We start from the raw sequence: 23,496 nt of genomic DNA, 5'->3' as shown, positions 1-23,496 counted from the left end.
GCGACCTGTGAACCAGGAGGTCCCGGTTGGATTCCCCATCAGGGCACATGCCTGGGTTTCAGGCTCTTGGGGCGGGGTGGGGGGGGGCGTGCAGGAGGCAGCCGATCAATGATTCCCTCTTATCACTGATGTTTCTCTCTCTCCCTCTCCCTTCCTCCCTTTGGAATTTAAAAAACTGAACAAGAATCAAATGAAAATTAATCAATTGGCTTTATGATCGCAGTTGTTAAAATCCAGAACCAGCCCCTGCAAAGAGGCAGGGTATTGAGCGCAGCCCCAGAAATGGCCTGCCCTCCAGCGAGGTGTCCCCGATGCTGACCGGAACAGAACCGGGAGCACAGTAGTCACACAGGGCGTGGGGGTGAGTGTAGTGGCGCGAGTGCAGCGGGAAGAGGTGGCCTCTGAGGGCCCAGCCGCCTGTGCTGCTGCAGAGGCATCAGACGCAGGGGTGGGAGCTCCGCCAGGAGCCAGGGCACTCCCCGCAGGACCGCAGTGTGGGCCTTGCAGACCCCCAGCTGTCCAGGCCCACGGATTCCAGCCCCGACCCTGGATCCTGACACACATGTGCTTCGGGGTATGAGTGGCTCAGGCGGCTTTTGAGGTCCCTCTGTGATCGGTGGCCTGTAGCACCACCTCCACAAGAATATGTCCGACAGAGAGCCATGACGTGTCCAGCTCCAAAGGTGTCAGAAATGGGAACAAGATGTCTCACCCAGGATCCCCACTGCCAGCATCACCAGTCAGATGCTGGGGCCCAGCAGGGCCTGTTGGAGAGTGAGCTCGGTGGCCAGGAGGGAATAAGACAGGACACAGCAGGTGCGATCAGGCTTCACTGGGGCTCAGCAGCTGGGCAGGGGCCACGAGGGGGAGCAGGGCCTGCACACCCCCAGGCAGTCCTGGTCTGCAGAGCAGAGGTGGGAGCTCAGGGCTGAGCTCCACAGGCCGGGGGTCCGGTCGGGCTCCTCCAAACGGAGCAATCACCGAAAGGACGGTCCGTCCGATTGGCTTTGTGCAGGAACAAGGGGTGCTGCAGAGCTCTAAAATCCTGGGGAGCTGGGATTGGGGGTCCTGAGTGGGGGTGAAGGAAAGAAAAGGAGAAAAGAACAAGACAGCTGGTTCCGAGGGTTCAGGGAGGTCCAGCTGCTCTCGAGTCCCGGTGTGCTCCTCGCTCCCGTGCCCTGCCCTGCACTTCCGGGCACTACTTGTTGCCCCACACGGCGATCTTCGTGTAAATAGGCGCTGGGAGGAAGCGGCTGGACTTCACGTAGGCAGCAATCTTCTCCAGGCCCTGGGGGGTGGGGGGTAGGGAAGGGAGAGAGGCCAGACCTCAGGGTCTGCTGCCCCCCCGCCCCCGGAGCTCACACAGCCCTACTCCAGACACTCCAAGTTCAGGATCCTGGCATAAGACGGCCTTCCTGGGGTCCCAGTTCTGCTGAGTTAACTCTTCCAGTTTCCTGTAACTGGTGTGATATCTTAGGCACAGTTCCCACATATGAGACCACACTGTGCTAGGGGCCTCATAGCCATTAGAGACTGTGAAACAGGTTTACAACATTCCACACAACTGCCTACAGCAAGCATGTCAAACTCAAGAGCTAAATAAACATGGCATGCGGCCTGCAGGCTGCAAGTTTGACATTCTTAGCCTACAGGATAGGTTCTGCTCTCACCGTTTATCAGGAGGGAAACTGAGGCACACAGCGCTGAAGCCCCTGCCAAACGCTCACACAGCTGTAGGGGGGCAGGGCTGGAAGGCAGCCTGGCTCTCCCTCCCACCCTGTGCTCTGCTGCTCTCCCTTCCTCCCTTCCTCCCGCCCACACAGGAGGCCTTGACCCTCCCCGTCTGTACAGACTGTCTCCTTTCTCACAGGGAGGCTCCCGCTTCCCGGGCCCAGGAGGGACCCCAGGCAGAACAACGGGCTCAGAATGTGCCTGTGCAGCTTGCAGAGCAGGCCAGGGCTCACCCATGACTCAGCAAAACGGGGGTGAAAGCTGATAGGAGGGTGTGGAGCAGCAGAGCCGGGCCCTACGAGTCCCCTCAAAGGAGAAAGTCCAGCTGCTTGGCCTGGTTCCTGAGCCCAATCTCACCGGGCCCCGACCTGCCTCATCCCTGTCCACCTGCAGCCAACCAGGCCCTGGACACACGGTGTGTGTGAGCACCATGTTCCCACGACAGAGCGTGTCCAGTAACTTCTACAGGATTCGAAGGGCCTGGAACTGCCTGTAACCAAGGCCTGGCCCCCACAGGCCGCAGGCTGCAGCCCACAGCTGTGCCCCATCCCTCCCAGCCAGTCAGTCCGCCGGCTCTTGCATAATATCCAAGGCTGATAGCCCTGGACCCGAACCAGAGCCGATGGGAACTGGCTGACTAAGCAGATCTCTTGATGGGGAGGGGAAAGGGAAACAGACTGTGAGCTGAAAAGTCTGGGCCTAAGGATGCCTCAAGCTCCCACATCTGTGATGAAGCCCACTTTGTTTGTTTTTAATATATTTGTATTGATTTCAGAGAAAAAGGGAGAGGGAGAGATAGAAACATTGATGATGAGAATCAGTGATGGGCTGCCTCCCACATACTGCCCACAGGTGACCCAGCCCGCAACCTGGACATGTGCCCTGGCTGGAAATCAAACCACGACCTCCAGGTTCATAGGTCAACGCTCAACCACTGAGCCACGCCACCAGGCAAAGCGGACTTTATTGATCATCTGTGAGTTCACTAAGGTAACCAATGATGAGCTGTGAGATGAGATTTAGGCCGTGCACCACCACCACCTGGGCAGAACCGCAGGACCACAGAGCAGGACTCCTCCTGCACTTCCTCACTGAGACCCAGGAGGTCTAGGGGAGGGACGGGACCGGGGGGAGGGGGGGGCGGCTAGGTCACCTCTGCATCCTCACTGAGCCTGTCACAGTGCCTCATACAGAGGAGAGGGGCACATCAGTGAATACAGCCGAGAATAAATGAACCACCTCATCTCTGAGACAGTTCTTTGTGTAACTGCAGAGACGGTGAGAGGGCTGGGAAGGAAAGTGCCCACCACAGGTGCCAAGGTAAAATCCTTCTGCAGTGGCAACCGCACTGCAGACCCCAGCGCTGGCGACAGCCCGGAGGTCTCAGCACTGCCCAGAGGGCACCCCAGGCTGCAGAGCTGTCTGGAGACAGGGAGGAAACACTGTCTTTGGTACTTCATGTCATCCTACCACATCCCAGCTCTACTCATTCCCTACATACACACTCTGGAAAGTTCTGCTTCCTCCACAAAGTCCGGAGCTGCGACATGCAGGCTGGAGGAGGGCCTGAGCTCACCTTCCTGGCACAGGAAAGGGGGGCCTCTGCCTGCTGCCCATGGAAGCCCCCGCCGACTGGGAGCCCCGCACCAGTGCCTGGGCTGTGACCCAGCGGACTGGCTCTGTGACCTTGAGCAAACGACTTACCCTTTCAGCCTCATTTCATGTCATTATCTGTTAAAGGGAGGTAATAAATCTTCTACCATGTAGGAATGTTCTAAAGGTTAAATTAAACTCAATATATGTAACACGCTGTGCACAGATCCTGGCATAAAGCAAGTCCTCCATGAATGCTAGTTAAGCTTCATTTTAGCTCCAGGACTAGAGAAGCATCAAGAATAAGGGGGAGCTGGGCCGGCGTGGCTCACTAGTTGAGCAACCACCTATGAACCAGGAGGTCACAGTTCAATTCCAGGTCAGGGCACATGCCTGGGTTGTGGGCTCGATCCTCAGTATGGGGTGTGCAGGAGGCAGCTGATCAATGATTCTCATCATTGATATTTTTCTCTCTCTCCCTCTCCCTTCGTCTCTGAAATTAATAAAAATGTATTTTTAAAAAAGAATAAGAGGAGACTAAAGTGGTAACATAGTAAGAGGATCAGTGGGATCACCTCTATGCGGACGACGAAGTCTTTCAGGTTCGGGAACGCATCCAGGCACTTGGGCTCAAACGTTCGGTGCAGGTCTAGAACGTCGTAGGCCAGGAAGTCCACGTAGGTGAGCTGCGGGCAGACACAGGGTGAATGGGCACCAAACTCTGAAACGAGGAGCGTGTCCACTCCCCCACCCCAAAGCCTTCCCCGTACCTTGTCCCCTGCAAACCAAGACTTCTTCCCCAGGAACTGTGAGAAGAGCTTCATCTTTTCAGGGATCACCTTCAAGTACTCAGGCTTCTGCTTCTCCTGAGGCACAAAATGGCGGTCACCACCCGAGCCAGGGACTCCCTGGGCAGAGGGCAGGCCTCCCAGGGCTGTGCCCCAGCTGCCACAATGGGCAGCCATGTCCTCAGCTGCACCTGGGTCAATGCCCAGGTTATAATTTAATCCAACCTGTGGTCATTGCACTCCTCCTGGGTACCACCTCCCGCTGGGACAGGCAGCTGGGAAGCACAGAGAGATACCAGCCTGTGCCTGACCCTGTCTCCACTCATCTCCACACCCTGCCTGGGCCAGACCCAGGCGCCGGGGAACCTGCACAGCCTGGACCCCACGGCAGGCAGATTGAAAGAAGCAAAGAGCTAAAATGGCCCAGGGAAGGGCATCCCAGCTGGTGGGTGACACAAGGATATGTGAGCACTTTCTGGACAGACGGGGAGAACCTGAGAGACTGAAAGGAAGGAGTGAGGGGCACGCAGGCCCTGTGGGTGCCCACGCCGCCTCCTGGGAAAGTGTGCTGATGCCCAAAGGTGTCAAGGAGGCGGGGCGGGGCTAACGAGCTGCACACACCGGTAGGAACTAAACCTCGACCGCGGGAGTCTGCACTCTGTGCGAAGATTGAGGGGAACTGAGTCAGAGATTTCATTTGAGGCATTAGGGATCCTGAGGGCCACTCTGCTGACAGGACAGGGACCAGCGTGGAGGACCAGAAGCTCCAAGGAGTTCAATGGCAAACAGGACATGCAGATGTGACAAAAGTGTCGAAGCTCCTATCAAAGCCTGCCCACCCGTTCAGCAGGAGGCAACTCACGAAGTCAGGGCTGTAGCAGACCCTTGCCAGCTGATTGGCCGTGTCCATAGCCTCGTTCTCCAACATGTCCACGCGGATCTTCTCTTCTTCCGTCTCCCCGCCTGTTGACACAACAGGGGCTCCGCCTCAGCCTCCCACCCCACCAGCCCAGGGCCAGGGCCGCCCGTCCCCCTGCACCCACCACAGCCCCACTCACAGAGGTTGTGCTTGCGCGCAAGGTAGCGAAGGATGGCGTTGCTCTGGGTGAGCCTGTGAGCCCCGTCAATCAGGTAGGGCAGCTGCGGGGGGACAGAGGCAGGTTAGGAGGCCATGGGCCACCCTGAAGCCCCTCCCTGCATGGGGGGGGGAGGCGCAGAGATGAAACCTGGGCCCAGTGTCTGTCACATGAAGGAATGAGCTGCACACACAGCCTCATGGGGAAGCAGCAACAAGAACCAGGGAGCTGGGGGGCTGAGCAGAGGCCCTGGGTCCCAAAGCCTCTGTCTAAGCCGGGAAAGGAGCCTCAGAGTAGAGGCAGGTTCCCCACGCCCACCGCCCCCCACTCCCTGCACCTACATTGGGGAAGTCCAGGCCCAGCTTGAACTTCTCACTCAGCCACTGGCTTCTGTCATAGTCGGGAGCTGTGGTGGAGAATATGGAGTGAAGGGACCACCCCCAGCCCAGCCCTCTCTCCCCGGGGCCCACCAGAGAGTGGGGGGCCAGGCCCCTGAGCAGGGGAGTCTGGAAGGTGAGCACGGAGTCTCTCTTCAGGGTTTGGGGGAAAGAACGCAGAGCAGTCCCAGGCACCCCATGGACCAGGCTTCCATGAGTGCGGGCAAACCCAGGGTGCCATCGCGGTTACTGACACAGGGGCCCAGCCGGCCTCCTCATGCCCTGCCTAAGGCCAAGGTCCACCCTCAGAGGGTGAAGGAAGAGGCAGGGCCTGCTCCGGCCAGTGGAGGGCGGCAGAGGGAAGCCACAGGTGGCCGGGCACGGGTTCTCGGGACCAAATCAGCAGGAGTTGGGCCGAAGTCGGAACGCGACGGGGATGCCATTACCGTCCCCCATCGTGTACTTCTTCTCCTCGTAGTTGGAGTCTGTGTACTCCAGGAGCAGGCGGATGGCGTGAGCCAGCTGGACGGACAGAGGGACGGAGGGACAGAGGTCAGAGACCCAGGGCCCGACTCGGGGCTCGCTCTGCTCCAACTCCAACCCCCATCTTCTCCCCGCAACACACAGACATCCCGGCGCACGCGCCGGCGCCCTAGCTCTGGCCCTGACCCGTCAGAGGATAGGTGGTGATGGGGGAAGGGGGCTGGGCTCCAGGCAGCCCTGGGGAACCTTCAGGTGGAACCGACTCCTGCTGCTCAGCACCTCCCCGCCCGCCCGCCGGCTCCACCCCACCCGCCGGGGGAGCCTCGCTCACCCCTCGGATGTCCCAATAACCCAGAGTCATGGCCATGGTCAGCGTTTCCTGCCTGCAGGGCACTCAAGCAGAGCGGGGCTGCAAGTTGGTCCAGGGCCCGGGTCGCGGGTGGGGCCTGATGGAGGCCCCGCCCCCTCGCCCTCTGCGCCCCGCCCCCGCCCCACCAATTACCCAATCCCCGCGGTCTCCTGATGACGCGACGCCGGGAGGCTGAAGCGCGGCGAGCGACTGGCACAGCGCATTTCCGCCCCGAGCCGCGGGGATTGCAGTGCGGAGGTCTGGGCGCCGGGGCGCCGAACGCCGGGCTGGGCTCGCCTGGTTCCCCGTCCGCGTTCAGACCTCGGCCGGTCAGAGAGAGTGGACAGTGCGCTCGGGAAACAAATCTGAGTCGCAAAAAAAGAGGCTCCTCTCCCTTCCCTTCCTTCCCTTCCCCTCCAGGCATCGCTCAGCCACCCCCCTGGGCTGCAGAGTCCCCAGGGCTCAGGGAGGCTCAGACTGCAATTATACGCAGAGTGGCCTCTAATCGAATTTCAATGGGCACCTGTCGCTGGTAGACCAGGCAGTCTGAAAGCTCCTCCAAGACTTTAGAATCCTGACTCCATGTTGGCCATGCACACACACAGGTGCTGGCCTTCTAAATAGCCCTCTAATATTTGTCATTAGGATTTGCCACTCTGAGTACACTTTTTTTTTTTTTACACATCTTGAGCTTGGAACAGAAACATTCCTGGAGTCCACTGAGAAAACGTATTTTTTAAAGCTAACCTTAAACAATATTTGTGGTATAGGCATGGGATACCATTTCATAGGCATGAAATAAGACAATTCAAGTATTGGAACATGGAACAGACTGACGGAGGTCAGAGGGGAGAGAGGAGGAGGGGACTGGATGAAAGAAGGTGAGCTTGGATGCTTGGAGAGAGTACCCCATCAGCCCAGCCAGCAGCTGAGGCAGAAGTCTAAGGTCTCAGTACCGCCACCCTATGGACAAGTTGGGAACTGCAAAAGGCTACCAGTCAAGGGGCAAATGGAAGCTGAAATGCAGCCTGCACCCAGGAACTTGATCTAGCACAGCTGCACCACCTGGAGGAAGGGACACACTTTTCTCTCCCCAACGATGCCATCGGTTCTGTGAGTTAACAGGGCTGTGTCTTCTCAGAGGGCCCACCTTTTCCTAACTCACACAAAGGCGGCACGCCGATGAGCATCAGTCCTGGGTTTGTACGTGACCCAGGTGCCCACGCAGCCCGGCCAGGTACCTGTGCACAAAGACAGGATGTGGCAGGGCGGGAAGGAGCGAGCCACGCATCTGGATGCTTCACAGTGGGGGCTGCAGCACCCAAGACACACAGGATACCTAGGCATGAACACCTAAACCACCACCCCCAACAGCACGGAGGCACTCAGCAGCTCTGTGGGCACAGAGCCTTGTTCAGCTACCGGACAGGCCAGGAACGGAGCAGGAGTGACTGTGCCTTGATCTGATGTATATGGGCCTGTAGGATGCCGCCAAGACCTCCCAGCTGCGAGAGCCAGTACATCGGTGACAACGCAGCTGCACGCGCACCCTTAGGCTGCAGGTGCCAGGGGCCCCAGGGCCAGGCCGTCACCTACATTAGGCAGGATGTGCACTGACAGCCTCCAGGTCATCAGGGACCAAACCCCAGCCCGAACTCTGCTTGCCAAGCTGTGCTCCCCAGCCTTAGGATTAGGGTTGGGGCTAGGGCAAAGGCACAAGATTAGGGTTAGGGATAGGGATAGGGATAGAGGTAGGTTTAGGGCTAGGGTTAGGGTTAGGGTTAGGGCACTTGTTCCAACTCCCCGCTCCCAAGCCACTGCTGGGGGCCTTTGGGAAAATCCTGTGCTTGGAGTTTTGATTCCCTGATGTAGGTTTGTAAGTAGCATCTCCTGTGAGTGGGTCAGAGGGGGTCAGTTTCACTGCCGGGTCATCGCTGGCTGCGGTGACAGATGGAGGCTGTGGCCTGCAGGGCCGCCTCCTCCCCCAGCAGCCAGTGAGCACTGCCTCCATCTGCAGTTTGACCTCTGCTAATACGTTTACCCACTGAGGCCCAGGGAGAACCGCAAAGGAGCTTCCCCTCCGCTCCTCTCCCCCACCTCTGCCCTGCACAGGCCTCTGTCCCCAAATCCTCCCTGACTCTGGGCTGTGAGCAGAGCAGTAGCAGGCATTGGGCCCCATGAGGGTGGAGATGGAGACAGCAAGGAAATAGGACCAGTGGGAGTGGGTTCGACCCACGCGGAGGCAAGAAATTTTCCGGAAACAGGAGCAGTTGACGGGCTTCTGAAATATCAGAGAACACAGAGAACTGGCCTTGGAAGGAGGGACCAGTGGGGACGATCAGAGACGTGGCAGAAGCCGGAGGGTGGGCAGGGGCAGGGGAGCTGCCTGATAAGGACAAAGAGGCTAGGAGAGTGCACATGACTTTATTAGACAGTTCTTCAGGTTCACCCTCACCAGTGGCTGGTGCTATACACGGGGTGGCCCTGCTCTCCCAGCAGAAAAGAACATGCAGGCTATTGGTCCTGCAGGCTACCCGGGACTGACACGGGCAGCCTGTTGGCAGATTTCGGCTTTTCTTCCCTTTGACGAGACCAAAAGGCCTGTCATCTCAGCGGGTGGCGCTCACCGCGTCTCGGATGATGTGGGATTCGGATCTCCCAGACAGCATGGTCTTTCAAGATTCTGGGGTTTGCCGGTCCTCCAGAGCCGCACGCCTGTGCGTCCGCTTGGGATCTGGAGTCCAGTGGACTTAGATTTGAACCCTAGCTCTGCATGCAAGGCTGGAAATGGGCTGCACTCTCTCTCCTTTGCACAGCACCCCAAACCTGGCAAGTTGGGGAGGGGGGCTTGCCCCGGGAAACACTCAGGTTTCAAATCCAGGGCAGCTTCTTCTCTAACTGGAGCCAGAACCTCCAGCCACACGAGGGTTGCACAGACCTCCGCCTAGGCGCTCTGAACCTGCCCAATGTTAGGGAGGCAGCGGGAGAAAGGGGCCCGGCTAGACCACAGGCAGAGCTGATGGCTGGGCCATTTTCAGCCCTTCACAGACCCCACCCCGGATGCCCCACGACCCCTCTCTCCTCGGAACAGAAGTTAAAATGCACCCACATTCCCTCATCAAATAGAACTCTTCTTGGCTTTCATCGTACAAGGGCTTTTATGAATTTGCTTTTGAAATTACTTGACGATGAGTAACTCATTTAGTTTACTATTGGCTAGGATTTATTTTTCTTTTTTGGCCTTATGATTTCTCTTCAATCATCCTGCATAGTCTGGAACTCTTGCCAAAAACCCAATTTACAAATTGTTTTCAAATATAATGTGGATACTGAACTTAACAAAGATTAAAGTTGACGTGCAGCTCAGCGTTCGGAAGGCATTCAAACACTTATCAATTGTGACACTGTCCCTTTCATATTTTGCAGCCCCCAAAGTTTTTCTCTCAGGTCTTCACCATTTCCCAGGCCTTTGACGTAGGCCCTGGCCCCTGGAGAGAAGCCAGGGCACTTGGATCCTCCCCGGCCCCCTGGAGGCACAGAGAGGGGAAGTAACTTGCCCAAGGGCGCACAGCCAGAAAGCAGTGTGTGGCTCCAGAGTGAAGTCACTCACAACATTGGGCCATAGTTGTTCTCAACCAAAAAGAGCTATGATGGCAAGGGATGGTGAGGCTCACCATAGGCCAGTGAACAGGAATTAAGATTTATATAAATACTTTAATGAAATATGGAAAGATCTGTTAAAGTATTTGAAAACCACAAAATTATACATATATCTCAACTCAAAAATACCTTCTTTAAAAATAACTGAAAGATATGTATAATATGTTTTAAAACGTACATCGCAGGCATGCAGATGATCAGCAAATATTTGTTGCTATTAAGTCAACCAGTGGGCTTTTTGCTGTTGTTCCAATTTTTGTATATTTTCCAAATTTCTGTGATGAAAATTATTTCCTTTCCAGGTAGGAAAAAGTATTAAGGCCTGACTGTTTTAAAAATATTTTCTCTCAATAAATGTTTGAAAGAGATTTCAGAGAACCAAAAAAATCCAGAAGCAAGTTGTTTAAAAAAAAAAATAGTGGGGAGCTTGCAAAGAAACGCTTGGAATTGGTAGTGTTCTCAGGGCTGGGTCTCCGCACACACAAGAAGACTGTACAGAGGACGAGAAAATGGCATGAAGGCTTCTATCACACGACAAACCCAGTGAGTAAACATAGAGTCCTTGCTGTCCTGATGCTGGCACATGAAGCAGGCAATTCTTCCTTTCAAGGAACCTTCTAGAAAGATCCTCCAATCCTGCTCCCTTGTTTTGCAAACGAAGACAGAGCACGTTTTTATTATGAAATGGATGGAACGCCTTGGAAAGGAGCTCCCCTCACCCTTCAGGCAGAGGGGACCCAGCGTGGGGTGGAGGAGCCTGGGTGCTGAGCTCCCCTGGCTTCCGTCCTGGTTCTGCCACCGGCCACTTGCACCTGCTGTTTCCCCAACAGAAATGAGCCAGAGCTGTCCAGCCTCTAGCTCCTCAGCCAGCCCTGACGCGGCGACAGGAAACCGACAAGAGCCTTCTGGAGACTGGAGGACCTGGGTCTTGGCCAGGGGCAGGCCTGGCCCTCCAGAGGCAAGGGCACGAGGAGAGCTTCTGCCCGGGGACACTGGGCGAGTGTCATGCCAGGAGGTGGCTGGCACAGACGCCGCAGGCTGGGCCAAGCAAGCTGACAAGAGGGGAGGAGGAAGCCAGCTTTCACCAGGCCTTCAATTACCCGGATCGCGCTGTTCTCGGGCTAATTGCTTCCGAAACAGCCAGCCCGTCATCCGCCCCACTCAGCAGCAGCAGGGACAGGCTTCTCGGCGCCAACTGGGGACCCTACCCGGCACAGGGCACACTCGCTTCCCTCCCTGCAGGCGCTCCAGATGTTGTGTGTTAAACTCGGGACAGAAGCCGAGCTGGTTCAATTTCCACGCTGCACCCTCCGCTCGCTAAATGGGGATCGGAGGGTGGGGCCTGGAAGTGGCATTTTAAACAAGCTCCCCAAACGTGCAAGCGTCAGAGTGTGAGGCCCACGGCCTAGGTCTGCTTGTCAGTGCACAGGCCCACATCTCCCAGGCGGTGCCATGGGGCTGCAGCAGATGGGCAGTGTCGCTTCAGAGAGGCCAGGCTGGACAAGGCCTGTGATGGCAGGCGGATCCCCCCCGTGGGCCTCTTCTCCCTCCCACAGCTTCCGTGTGCACCAGCACACACATCGGCCAGGCCCCGTCGCTCCCCTAGGAATCCCGTCCTTCCCTCCACAGTGCTCCTGGCTTGACCTCAGCCACGGACCCAGCTGCCCCTCTCCCCACAGAGACCCCACCTGCCTCTTTACTTAAATACTCTTTATTTCTCATGCACTAGGAGGGACGGGATTGTATGAAACACTGCATTTCACAGCGAAGGCCTCAGTCCACACAACAGCACAGGGGACCAGCCAGGACTCAGGTCTGGTCAGAACTCTAAGGACCACATTGGAGGGGCCACCCCCAGGGCCGGTGGCAGAACCAGGAGCCTCCAGCGGCACTGGCCCCAGACATGGCCCAGGAAGCGGACGGCAGAGCACAGGGCCCGGAGGAAGGACGGAGAAGGCTGCCAGGCACCGACTGGGCAGAGGTGGTGGTCCCACGCCGCCAGGCCGAAGCCCAGGATGCCAGGGCTCCGCCTGCTCTCCGCCCAGTGCTAACCCCCGCCGGAGCCCCCCGTGCCCACAGCAGATGTGCACAAGCCCCACCTTGGACTTCAGCCACGTAAACAAGACGGGGGGTCAACTCCACCCCTGGCCAACGCTCAGACTTGCCCAGGCAGGACTCCAAAGGCCGGAGGGGCCAGCCCCTCACAACCAGCCCTGGCCAGGCTTCAGAGGGTCTGGGGACCGGGCCACCAACAGGGCGGCCCTCAAACTTGGGCCATGGGGTGCCACCTGAGCCAAGAAAGGGCGAGCGCATCCTGGGCCCCGCTTCCGGGGGAGGCACGGAGACAGAGGACGGAGACATGCAGGGCAACAGAGGAGAACGAACACATGCAGAGGCCACGACAGGTGGGGGGGGTCCGAGGACAGAACGTGGTCAAGGCGCTGGGATGCGGGCACCCTGTGGCCGGGCTCACTGAGGCCCCGGGCTCATGGTGAGGCCCGGCTCCTCCGGGATGGTCTCCAGCATCTCACTCTGCACGGCCTGCGTGATGAGCGCCAGCTCCTGGCACAGGGTCTCGTGCCGGTAGCCCACGCGGATGTCGGGCACGTTGGTGCGGCGGATGTCGTTGCCCTCAGGGCCCTCTTTGGTGTAGTTGGGTCCCAGCCAGTGGCTCTTCACCTGCAGGGGGAGGGGGGAGCGGCAGGCTGCAGCCAGCTCTGGGGGGCCATGCCCCAGGACCCTGGGACTTCCCAGCGGAGGCGGGGAGGGGGGTGGTACCTTGTGGGAGAAGCCGCTCATGAGCACGCTGTTGCGGGCCAGCTCACACATGTCGCAGGAGCTGAGCTTCCACACCTGGGTGGCGATGCTGTATTCCTCCATCAGCGGCTCCTGCACAGGCAGGCTCCCTCAGACTGGCGGCCCCAGGCCCTGTGGCACCAGCCCTCCCCGGGGACTCGCCCTGGCCTGCTGCGCTCCTCCAGCAGGGGGCAGCACCAGCCCTGAGAGCCCAGAGCGGGGGTGTCCCTGCCTGCCGCCCTGGGGTCTGACCTTGGTGAAGTGGAACTGCAGGGGGTCGTCGGTGGACAGTGAGACCATGAGGCCACGGGACAGGTACTCGGGCAGCGGGTTGCGGTGGTAGCTGAGGAAGAGGCTGTTGTTGCTGAGCGGCGACATGGCGATGCCGATCTGGGCCAGGTAGTACAGGTACTGCAGGACCGGGGCCTGGGCGGCGACAGGGAGGGAGTCCGGTCAGGTGCCTCAGGGCTGGGGGGCACCAGGTTCTGGGGACACAGGCTGCAGGCGTGTTGGGGGAGTCCCGGCGGGGCCTGGTCAGTGGAGGGTCAGTTACTGCCAGGATCCAGGCTGGGGCCTCAGTGCGGAGGCTGCGGAGGGGAGGGGGCCCAAAGGGTCGGGGAAGGGGGCCCCCTGGGAGGGAGGCTGGGGTGCAGCCCGGACCTTGCGCAGAAGCAGCCCGTGCGAGATGTTCTCGGCCAGCATGAAGGCAGACACCAGGTGGTGGATGGGCCCGGCCTCCCCGCAGTGCGGCCGCAGCACGAATGTGTGGAAGCCCCTCTGCCTGGGGGCACGAAGACAGAGTCAGCTCCCGGCTCCCTGTGCCCCGAGCTCGCTGGGCTCCCAGTCCCCACCCGAGACCGAGGGCCTGGGACCGGGGGCTAGATTTCTGCTGTCGGGCGACTGCCATGGAGCCCCGAGGGCAGGGAAGCAGCCGCAGGTCCATGTGTGGGCCCAGAGGTGGGTCAGTGTTGGGGTCCCGGCCCCAGGCAGGCCCGCGGGGTGAGCGGCGGGGAGGCCCCGCGGAGCGCACCTGCGCAGGTGGTTCAGCGTGGCCATGTTGGCGAAGGTGTAGTACAGGTAGTAGGCGTAGGGCGGGTTGTCCTCCTCCACCCACGCCTCGGGGAGGGGGCTCTCCAGGTTGAAGACGTGGTTCTCGGGCTTGGACTCGTCGTCCACGCTGTCAAAGCCGTCCACCTGGCACGGGACCCCCGGGGTCAGGCCCGAGCTGCCCCGGGCCTGGGGCAGGCCATCTCCCCCGACACCCAGCCGTGCGCCCCCTCACATGCTCCAAGAAGAGGTGCAGCTCCGGGTGGCTGGCGGGGTGCACGGTGGCCTCGAACAGCGGCAGGAAGATGTTCTCCAGCATCTCCTGGAAGTTGGCCAGCTGGCCCTTCGTACGGTACACGTCACTGCAGGCGAGGCAGGGGCACACAGGGGCGGGCAGGGCAGGTCAGGTGAAGGCACCAGCAGCCAGGAAGGGCCGGAGCCCAGCCCGAGACCACAGAAGCACACGTGGACCTACGGGGTGGGCCGGGCTGGGCAGACCGTGAGCAGACGCAGGAAGGGCCTCCTACTGAGAGGGCTCAGCAGGGACAGGAGACTGTCTGCCATCCCAGGGGGCAGGCCCTCGCCCTTGGTCTCTGCCCCATCTTCCCGCCCACTTCCAAGGCACTCACAAGAGACGGGGCACCTGCACGAGCCAGCGCACGTTGGGGGAGTGCACGCGGTGCGTGACGGCCCAGCGTGCCAGCTTGTCCCACTCGTCCCTCGAGCGCCCGTAGATGGAGAGCCGCAGCTCCGCGTTCTGGTATTTGCTCTCCTCCAGGTCCGACATCACCTCCTAGAGACACGCGTGGGGCAGCTGTCACACTCGGGCTTCCAGCTGCCCCCGTCCGCACCCACTACCACGCGTGCTCACCCAGGCCTCCTCAAGCCCCTGACCCACCCGCCTCACCCACCGGAAGCTGCAGATACCCAGGCTCTCGCTCGGGCAGGGGGAGGGCCGCCCCCATGGCTGGGCCCTGGCAGCCACAGCGCCTCACCTTGATGATGTGAGCGAAGTACTTCCCAGAAACCCTGTTGTCCGTCTTGATGAAGATCTCTCGGAGGACAGACTCCCCGATGGGGTTGTATTTGGCATTGAACTTGTCAAAGCGATGGAAGGTATTCCTGTCCTGGGGGAGACGGGCAGGTCACCCCTGGCCCCTCGCCTGCATGCCGACCCAGCCCCCCCGGCCCCCGCCGCTGGGACAGACCGCGTGCATGTCGAGGGTGTCCACGCTCAGGTCGTAGGCCGTGAGGTTCATGCTCTGGAAGACCTCGCGCAGCGTCTGCTCGCGGCCCTGCTCCACGTGCACGATCTCCTCCAGGTGCCGCTTCATCGCCCGCTTGATGAAGCGCAGCAGGTGCTTCTGGTTCATGCAGGACGAGGCGTGGATGTGCGTGTCCACCTGGGGGGGAGCGGGGGCTGCTGGGTCCGGGAGGCGGGGAAGGCCGAGGGCCCGGGTGGCGGGATGGAGAGGCCTCTCCTACCTGGTACTGGATGGGGGGAGGCTGGGCAGAGTGCGGGCCCGGCCCCAGGTGAGGACCCACCTTTCGGATGTTGTAGAAATCTCGGTGCGGCACCTTCTTCTGGGCGGCCAGCTCCTTCATCTCGTTGAGCAGCACGTGCATCTGGAACTTGGAGCTGAGGTACTGCAGCCGGCGGTAGCAGAACGACTTTCTGCAGGATGGGGGAGGGGGGGGGCGGCTCAGGGCCTGCGGGGAGGCACTGGGAGGGTGCAGGGCAGAGGCTGCCAAGGGGGCAGCACACGAAGGGAGTCTAGGACTCGGCGACTTTGAGGAAGACCAGCGACAGGTGTCGGGCAGGGCTGGGAGGGGACCGTGGGGACTCACATGGGGCCGTTGATAATCAGGGCCATCAGCACGTTGACGTCAGCCACAAACTCCTGCAGGTCAGGGTACGGCAGCTCCACCTCTGAGCACCTGGCACGTGGGGGGAGCTTGGGTGAGGAGAGCAAGCCAAGCGGGCCCTGCAGGCCCCCCCAGCCAATGCAGCGCCCGCCCCCATTTCCCCAGCCCTCCCCACCCCCTCTTACTGTTCATCAGGCTCCCTGCGGGTGTAGACGTGCACCACGCCCCGCACCATGCGCAGCCCCAAGCCCAGGTCCCCGGGCATGGTGCTCGGCTCACAGTGCTCGTACGGGTGCTGCTCCAGCGCCGGGGGGTGCACCGGGGCATCTGGGGGAAGGGGGAAGAATAGAGTCAGGGCCACCACACACGCCCAGCCCAGGGGCCCGCAGAAGGGAGAGACGGCAAGGCCCCAGCAGGATGGATCCCGCCCCTGCCTCCACCCCCGCGCCGAGAGGCTGGCACGAGGCTGGGTACGGGAAGGAGCAGGTGGGGCAGAGGTTCCTGGGCTCTGAGCTCCGGGAGCTGGGGACACCAGGGCACTGGGCAGGATTGGGGGTCCCACCGGCAGACACAGGGGTGTCGGGGCCCGGCTCGTAGGTCCGCGTCTCCAGAGGCTTCTCCGCCAGCTGCTGCAGGTGCCGGCGGGTGGTGGGGCAGAAGCTCTGCAGCGCCAGCGCCATGTACTTCTCCCGGATGAAGAGCGCCCGCACCACGCTCTTGGCCGCGTCCAGCAGGTCTGTGAAGGGCACCTGCAGACAAGGACGTGCGGGCACTGCCCTCCGGCTCACACCCGGGCCAGGCTCACTCCCACCTGTTCCCGGAGGCCTGACCTTGAAACGCTGAGCCCTTGCTGCTCCTCCCAGACCTTCCGCCCCTGCAGCTTCCGGAGAGAGAAGCACCCTCTCTAGCCTCACCCCCAGCTCCCCAAACTGAGGGAGCCCCTGGCCCCCAGCCCGGCCCACTCACCCCGCACTTCTCCTCCCCGGAGATGGAGACACGCTGGAATTCCCGCTCCAGCACTGCGTCGCGCTCCCGCAGGCCCCAGTCTCCCTGCCCCTCAGCCTGCTCCTTGTAGAGCCTACCGGGAGGGGGACAGGAAGGGGTTGGAGCAGCAGTGGGACAGGCCCCAGCCCGTGCCCCCGTGTGCCCGCCCTCTGCCCTCCTCACTGGAGGTCCGATTCACTGTCCGTCTTCAGGAAATCTTGCTTGGCCCGAAGCAGGATGTCTGGCTCCAGCCTGGAGGTGAGGGGTGAGAGGTCAGATGACGCGGGACGGCCCTGGCTCCCGGGCCCCTGCCCCAGCGAGGTGCAGTGCGTGTGCTGTCACCACGCTGCACGTGCTGTCCGGGCCCCAGGTTGGGATGAGAACGAACACCCACCCAGATGTTCAGCACCGACTTCCAGGCCACGCTGACGGCAGGAGGCAGACCAGCACCCGCAGCCTGACCCCAAGGCCTGTGCTTCACCCCACAGCCCTGTGCTGCCTCCCCATGGGCCCCAAATGGGGACGGAGTGGGAGAGGGACAGAGACGGAGCTCAGAGAGCATGCCCCCCCAAAACACACACAGCTGCCTGGCTGTGCCCCCCACTGGAGGCTGCCTGGCTGCGCCCTCCCCCCAAACACACACACACACAGCTTCCTGCCTGCACCACACACACACACACACACACACACACACACACAGCTGCCTGGCTGCGCCCCCTGCCCCGCCCCCTCGCCCCACACACACAGCTTCCTGCCTGCGCCACACACACACACACACACACACACCTGCCTGGCTGCGCCCCCTGCCCCCCACACACACACAGCTTCCTGGCTGAGCCCCCCTACACACACACACACACACAGCTGCCTGGCTGAGCCCCCCACCCCAGGCTGCCTGGCTATACCTCCCCCACCCCAGGCTGCCTGCCTGCAGGGCTGGGCCCGGGCTCACTTGACATCCTGGCTGATCTGCCGCTCCAGGCGCTGCCTCCGCTCCTCCAGCTGCTCGATGGGGCTCTCCTCGGGGAACTCGTACGGGGCGCTGCGGAGCTCGCTCTCAGCCAGGGAGCGACTGAACAGCTCCTGGCGGCAGGAAGGAGGGATCAGCGAGGCCGGGCCCTCAGCCTTGGGCCCTCCCTTGCAGAGTCTGGGAGGAGGTGAGGGTGGCAGGAGCTGGGGTACCAGGAAGAGGCTAGGGGCCAGGGCACAGCCAAGCGTGGGGACAGTGTGGGGGACAGAGGGTGAGGTGCCAGGCGTGTGATACCTCGGCTATCTCCTTGCATTTGCCATCCATAGATGTGCGCAGGTCCAGCGGGAAGTGCTTGAGGCAGGGGGCGGGGCCTGGCAGGGACCGGGCTGACTGCAGCGGAGGGGCCCCCAGCCCACCCCGAGCCTCTGTGGAGACAGGACACCAGGGTCACGGGGAGCAGGGCAGCACAGGGGTGCACTGGAAGCCCGGGGCCAGCCCCACTCCCCAGTGTCAGAGGCTGAGGAGCTGGCAAGCCTGTGTGAGGCTCCAAAGGACCTCACCTTCACCTTCAGTCCAGGGACCCTTCACCCATTCCAGGCGTGGGGGTGGGAGTCCCAAGTCTGCCCCTAGACCAAGTGATTCATTCTCTCCAGGAAACAGAATCTAGTGCTAGACTAGGGGCCATGAGAACCTCCCCATGAACCTCCGACAGACAGGCACAAGTGTGTCTGCACACACACATGCACACACACACACATGCACACACGGGTGCACACGCCCCAGCAGCTCAGAAGGACCTGGGGCCAACACAGGCGACCCTCAGCCCGCAGCTCCCAGGGCCAAGGTGGGGATCAGACCTGCCTCTGGACGGCACGTCCTCTCGGAGGGCAGGGCCCACACCCGATGTCCCGGACCTACAGAGCCACCACTCAGCTCCCACCTGGGACCAGCCCTCCAGGGAAGAGGAGGTGCAGGCGGTTGGACCTGGTTGCAGCAGGAACCCTACTGCCTCCCCGGAGGCCTGCCCTCTCTCCCAGGACCCCAGGGCTGCCAAGAGGAGGCCTGGCCCCGCCTGCCCCTCCCACTGCTGGCTGCCCCTCTAAAGGGAGCTGCCACAAACAGTCTGCGCCACTCAGAGGCCAGGGATCTGGGCGGGAGGCCCCGGGAAGGGCCGGGGAAGAGAGAGCCAGAGAGCAGGGTCTCTCCCCGAGGCAGAACTCAGCTGTACCACTAGGAGGCTGACAAGGAAGGCCTTGAGCTGCTGGTCCAGAGGGGCTGGAGCTCCCAGCCCACCTCCTGGGCTCCCAGCCCCACCCTCCAGGCAGGAAGCTCTCCACACCCAAATGGGCTCTCCCAGCCCAGGGTCCTCCTCTCCAGCACTCCCCTCCCCCGCTGCCCGGTGACTGAGGGACAGTCCGAGGCTCTGCCCAGGTAGAGCGCCTTCCAGTCTCCAGGCCCCTCCCCGATGCCCCAGAGTCCCAGGACTGGACAAAGGGAAGAGGAGGTGCCTGCCCGATCCAGGACCCAGCCCCCACTCAGCCTCACGCCTGCCTGGGTCCTACCTGCAGAGTTCAGGCCGTGCAGGCAGCAGCCCTGCGCCCCGTGCGGGCCTGTCTTCTGAGTGGCCAGCAGGCCTGTGCCCCTGGCCGGCCTGTTTGCTGAGTGGAGCTGCAGCCAGTCCCCCAGGACGGCTCAGGGGCCGGCACGGGCTGTACCAAGTGCAGCTGCAGGCAGGGGAGACCCTGGGATGCCGGTGAGCAGGGGCTGGGGGAGCTCAGGGGAGCCCGGAAATCAAGGGAAGGAGCATCATCAAAGTTTGGGGCTAAGAGGAACCTTAGAACCAAACAGGGCCTTCACAGGGCCCAGCCCAAAGTGGGGCCCCCAAGGGGAGGAGCAGGGTGGGCTGATACGGGCAGGAGAGGCTGGCAGGGAGGGGCCAAGTCTCCTTAAAATGCACTGCCCTGGGGTAGAGTGAGTGAGTGGGTGGGACCTGGCTACCCCAAGGAAGGGGGGGGGCAAAGAATGGGGGCAAGCAGCCTCCATCTCCACACCCAGCCTCCTCTGCCCAGTGGCCGTTTTCCTAACCACTGTCCTCTGGGGCCCAGCTCTGGGGTCCCTGGGGAGACAGGCCTGGCCTGGGGAAGCAGTTCAGTCCAGGCAGGAAAGTCGCTGAGCCTCCCCGATGCCCAGCGGACCTCCGACCCCCTGTGCCAAGCCCAGGACGGGAGAGAGGTTTGGAAGAAGGGGGTTAGGATTTGGAGAACTTGAGTCTGACTGTTCCGGCTTATTCACAAGTCTCTACCTCCCGCAGGCTTCAGTCCTGTCTATAAGGGGGTGATAGCGGGCCATGTCCTGTCGGCCACAGCTGCCATAAGGCTCGCAGAGATACGCTGCACCCTGATCTGCGATTAGCAACCCCTGGGACCCTCCAAACACGTCCCACACGCAGTCCCACCCACTGGGGAGGGGGGGGGTTCTTGGGCCCAGCGCAGGCCAAGGCAACTGAGCAGTGAATGACAGCAGGGGACACACTTGCCAGGGGTAGAGATGGGGGCGGGGGAGACACTATCTCTAACTTGGAAGGGGGCAGAGCAGGAAGAGGAGGGAAGACAGGCACCTGTCCCGCCCCCAGATGTAAGAGCCTAAGGTCCTTGCCTGCCCACGAACTCTGACCCTACACAGCTCCCCATCTCTAACCCCTCCAGGGAGGCCAACCACAGGCCCGGGGGTGGTCTGTGAGGGGTCCGCAGGAGTGAGTCACAGGCCCCAATCTCCCCCTCCTCTCCTAGTGGGGTGGCCCAGGCCCCACAGAAACGCTGCGGGTAACCAGGACCGGTTCCTGCCAGGCCACCGCACAGGGCGGCCGGGGTCCACTGGAGGTGACAGACAGTGACCTCCGCACTCCCTGAGGCCAGGCCCGGAAGACCCAGTGCGCGCTGGTCCCTTCTCCCAGCGTCTGAGCCACGGCACCGTATGTCACATACCCTCTCATGGGGTTGGGGGGTCAACCAAAAGCCAGCCACTCCACCAACTCCAAGAGCCTTGGCATCCCGCCCACCCTCTTAACCGGGAGGCCCTCACTCACTGCAAAGACTGCCTCCGTGGGCAGAAAGGTGCCAGAGGCTTTGACCTACACGTAGCAGATGCTGCCCCGTGTGACCACTCCAAGGTATACAGACCTCGCCCCAGGGTCACCCTCCGATTGCAGAGACCTGAGCACAGAGAACACAGACCCTCAGGACAGACTGGGCCAGCATCCTCCGAGACTAAGAAAACAGGAAGGTGGATGGCCAGGCTACAGGTACAGACAGCTGCTGGGGAGGTGGGGGGGGGGGAGGGGGGCCTGGCTTGACCTGGTCACAAAGTGGGGGTGGTCTTTCCTTAGCCACAAGGCCTGGGGACGGCAAAGAGCAGGCAGGTATCCCTCAGCAAGCACAGCCCAGGCAGCCGCACCACTGCCTGCTCCAAATGGTGCAGAGACGCCTACCAGAGCGGGAGCCGAACCAAAGGGTGCGGAGCGCAGCCGTTGGGCAACAGCCGGCCTGAGCCCCCACGGCCCAGCCCAAGGACACCCCACACTTCTGAGGAAGCTCACAAGACGACCATGAATGAGCACACGACCAACGATCCATACCGTTGAGCCCCAGCCCTGGGACTCCCGGCAGCAATGTGTGGGCCTTAACGCCAGCCCCCCAGGGAGGGGGGCTGAGATCTGGGGTCCTGGCAAGAGGGCCGAGCCTCAGGAAGACAGCCTGCGCCTGCCTGGCAAAGGCCCAGCCGCCAGCAGCTTGGCCAGTCCACACCCCCCCCCCCCCCACTCCGCTCAATCACTCCACATGCAAACAGTCCGAGCACTGTCCATGCTGACACGTGTGCAAATACACCTCTTGCTGCACCCACACCCACACCCACTCCCTGTGAGAGGACGGCGTCCCTGGCACGGGAACCGGCGGCCCCCCACCCCACCTCTCCCCACACCCCGCCCACGCCAGCTGGGGCTGAGGACAAGGCGCATCCCCGCAGAGAGGGTGCAGGGGGCCTCCTCGCTCCGAGGGGCCAGTGGCCGGGCGCGAGGCGGTGGAGCGGAGCCGGCGGATGCGCACCCTCACCTGGTCCTGCAGAGGCGGCCTGCGGGTTGGCACGCTTCTTGAAGGGATATCTGGCCTTGGGTTTGCCCGGGCCGGAGGGATAGGATGCCATGGCTCTGGCCGCGGTGATGGCGGGGGAGTCAGAGCCGCACCGGCTGGGCCAGCCTCGGCCACATCCAACCCCTTCCTCCGCCCCGCCCCCGGCGGGAGTGACTGATGCAGGAAGCGCGGCCCCGCCGGCGGAAGAGGCCCCGGCCACGATTCCTCGTGTTGTCTAGGCAACCTCCGGAGGGGGGCCGCCATCCCGCCCGCGATCCCTCCTCCCCCCTCCGCTCCCCTCCCCTCCCTTCCTCATCCCTGGGGTGACGTGGGCCCGGGGTGTGGAGGTGAGAACACGACCGGGAAGGGCCGGCCCCCAGCACGCCGCCAACCCCCTCCGGAGCCCGCGTCCCCTGCCAGGGCGCCGGGGCCAGGACTCAAAGTCCAGCGAGCTGGTCCAGCCCGCCTGGGAGAGAAAAAATTAAAAATAAACAATAACCCGGTCCGCGCTCAGAGCGCATTTGGCTCAGGGCGGGCGCAGTCCGGAACCCCCAGCCTCCGGGCCAGAGTCCCCGGGTTTTCCTTCTCTCCCTGAGCCCCAGCCCCGGGGCCGCCAGCTCTGGGAGGAAGGGGTAGAACCCAGAACCCCGGTCCGGTGGGGAGGGGCCCGTCCTGGGGAAATTCCACGGCCCGGCCCAGCTACCTTCTCGGAAGGCGGGGAGGCCGGGGGCGGGGCGGGCTTCCCGGGGGTCTGGGAAGGAGACGCGGTATCTCCCCTCGTTTTCCCTCCGTCTCTGCGCACCAGGCCGGCCCCGCGGGGCGCTGGCCGCCTTCCCCGGGTCCCCATCCTCGCGTCGCCCCGGCCACTGCACGTCTCCATCCCGGAGACCCTTCCCCCGGCACAGACACACACTCACCCGAGGCCATGCCGCCGCGCCCGGAGCGGACCCGGAGGCCGCCAGCCGGGGTCTGCACCGCCGGGAAGCGCGGGTCGCGAGGGAGGGGACGGCAGCTGGAGCCCAGACCCCGGCCAAGTCGCTCCAGGAGCCCCTGCCCCGGCACCGAGATGGGGGTGGGAAGGCTGGTCTTTCAAAACTGCCAGCTGGCAGGGGGCGGACCCCCGCGGACCCGGGCGGCTGCACTGGCCTGGGAGACCCCCGGCCCCGCAGCAGAGCCGGGCGGGCCACGTGCTCCCGGCCGAGCGGGGCGGGACTCGCCTGGGCTGCTCGGCGCGCGCTCTGGGTGTCCGAGGGGCGGCCCCCCGCAGCGGACCTCCGGGGACTGACGCAACAGGTGCGACCCCACCGAAACCCGGCCCGCGCCGTCCCGCGTCCCCGCAGCCCCGGCCCCGCCCCCGCGCGGCCGGCCCCGCCCCCGCCATCGGCTGTGCTGCCGGCACCACGTGGGCTGCGGCCCCGCAGTCCGCCCCGCGGGGCTCAGTGCGAGTTCCGTGCGTCAGCTCCGCGCCGGGAACCGGGATGGAGCAATCGCACGACCTCACTCGAGGCGCGATTGCACCAAGTCCACACCCAGCGCGAGACGGCCCTTCCTCCGGTCCCGGGCCCGCGGCGAGCGGGAGCCCTGCCCCCGGCATTCTCACCCTCTCACCCCGGGTGTCTGTTTTCTCCTGGCAGGCGGAGGCGGGCAGG

General features: G+C 62.4%; 2 protein-coding genes across 3 annotated transcripts; both read right to left on the bottom strand.

The window, feature by feature from the left end:
* Window positions 1–191: 191 nt before the first annotated feature.
* Window positions 192–6,475, bottom strand: LOC138995773 (glutathione S-transferase Mu 1). Its single transcript, XM_070396473.1, has 8 exons — window positions 6,380–6,475; window positions 6,012–6,087; window positions 5,530–5,594; window positions 5,171–5,252; window positions 4,975–5,075; window positions 4,095–4,190; window positions 3,900–4,010; window positions 192–1,288 (listed from the first exon to the last, which is right to left on the bottom strand). The coding sequence occupies exons 1-8, from the start codon at window positions 6,413–6,415 to the stop codon at window positions 1,199–1,201; spliced, it is 657 nt and encodes a 218-aa protein (XP_070252574.1). The 5' UTR covers window positions 6,416–6,475; the 3' UTR covers window positions 192–1,198.
* Window positions 6,476–8,797: 2,322 nt separating this feature from the next.
* Window positions 8,798–23,158, bottom strand: AMPD2 (adenosine monophosphate deaminase 2). 2 transcript variants are annotated; one of them, XM_070395984.1, is made up of 18 exons: window positions 21,830–21,959; window positions 18,015–18,145; window positions 17,703–17,833; window positions 16,934–17,002; window positions 16,733–16,844; window positions 16,329–16,515; window positions 15,952–16,093; window positions 15,749–15,838; window positions 15,446–15,575; window positions 15,109–15,303; window positions 14,896–15,027; window positions 14,530–14,693; window positions 14,136–14,262; window positions 13,884–14,047; window positions 13,514–13,634; window positions 13,106–13,279; window positions 12,836–12,946; window positions 8,798–12,736 (listed from the first exon to the last, which is right to left on the bottom strand). In XM_070395984.1, exons 1-18 carry the CDS (start codon window positions 21,918–21,920, stop codon window positions 12,527–12,529), a joined length of 2,481 nt encoding a protein of 826 aa, XP_070252085.1. In that variant the 5' UTR covers window positions 21,921–21,959; the 3' UTR covers window positions 8,798–12,526. The 2 variants fall into 2 exon arrangements, with proteins under 2 accessions (XP_070252085.1, XP_070252084.1); XM_070395983.1 differs by lacking the exon at window positions 21,830–21,959 and adding an exon at window positions 22,765–23,158 and having other exon boundaries at window positions 8,799–12,736.
* Between the last annotated feature and the right edge of the window lie 338 nt (window positions 23,159–23,496).

The sequence above is a fragment of the Myotis yumanensis genome, unplaced genomic scaffold, assembly GCF_028538775.1.
Source record: "Myotis yumanensis isolate MYYU_CA2020_CCGP unplaced genomic scaffold, mMyoYum1.0.hap1 SCAF_17, whole genome shotgun sequence".
Taxonomy (NCBI): Eukaryota; Metazoa; Chordata; class Mammalia; order Chiroptera; family Vespertilionidae; genus Myotis; species Myotis yumanensis.
Note: the sequence above shows the minus strand (reverse complement) of the source record. Positions and strands in the feature narration are given on the sequence as shown.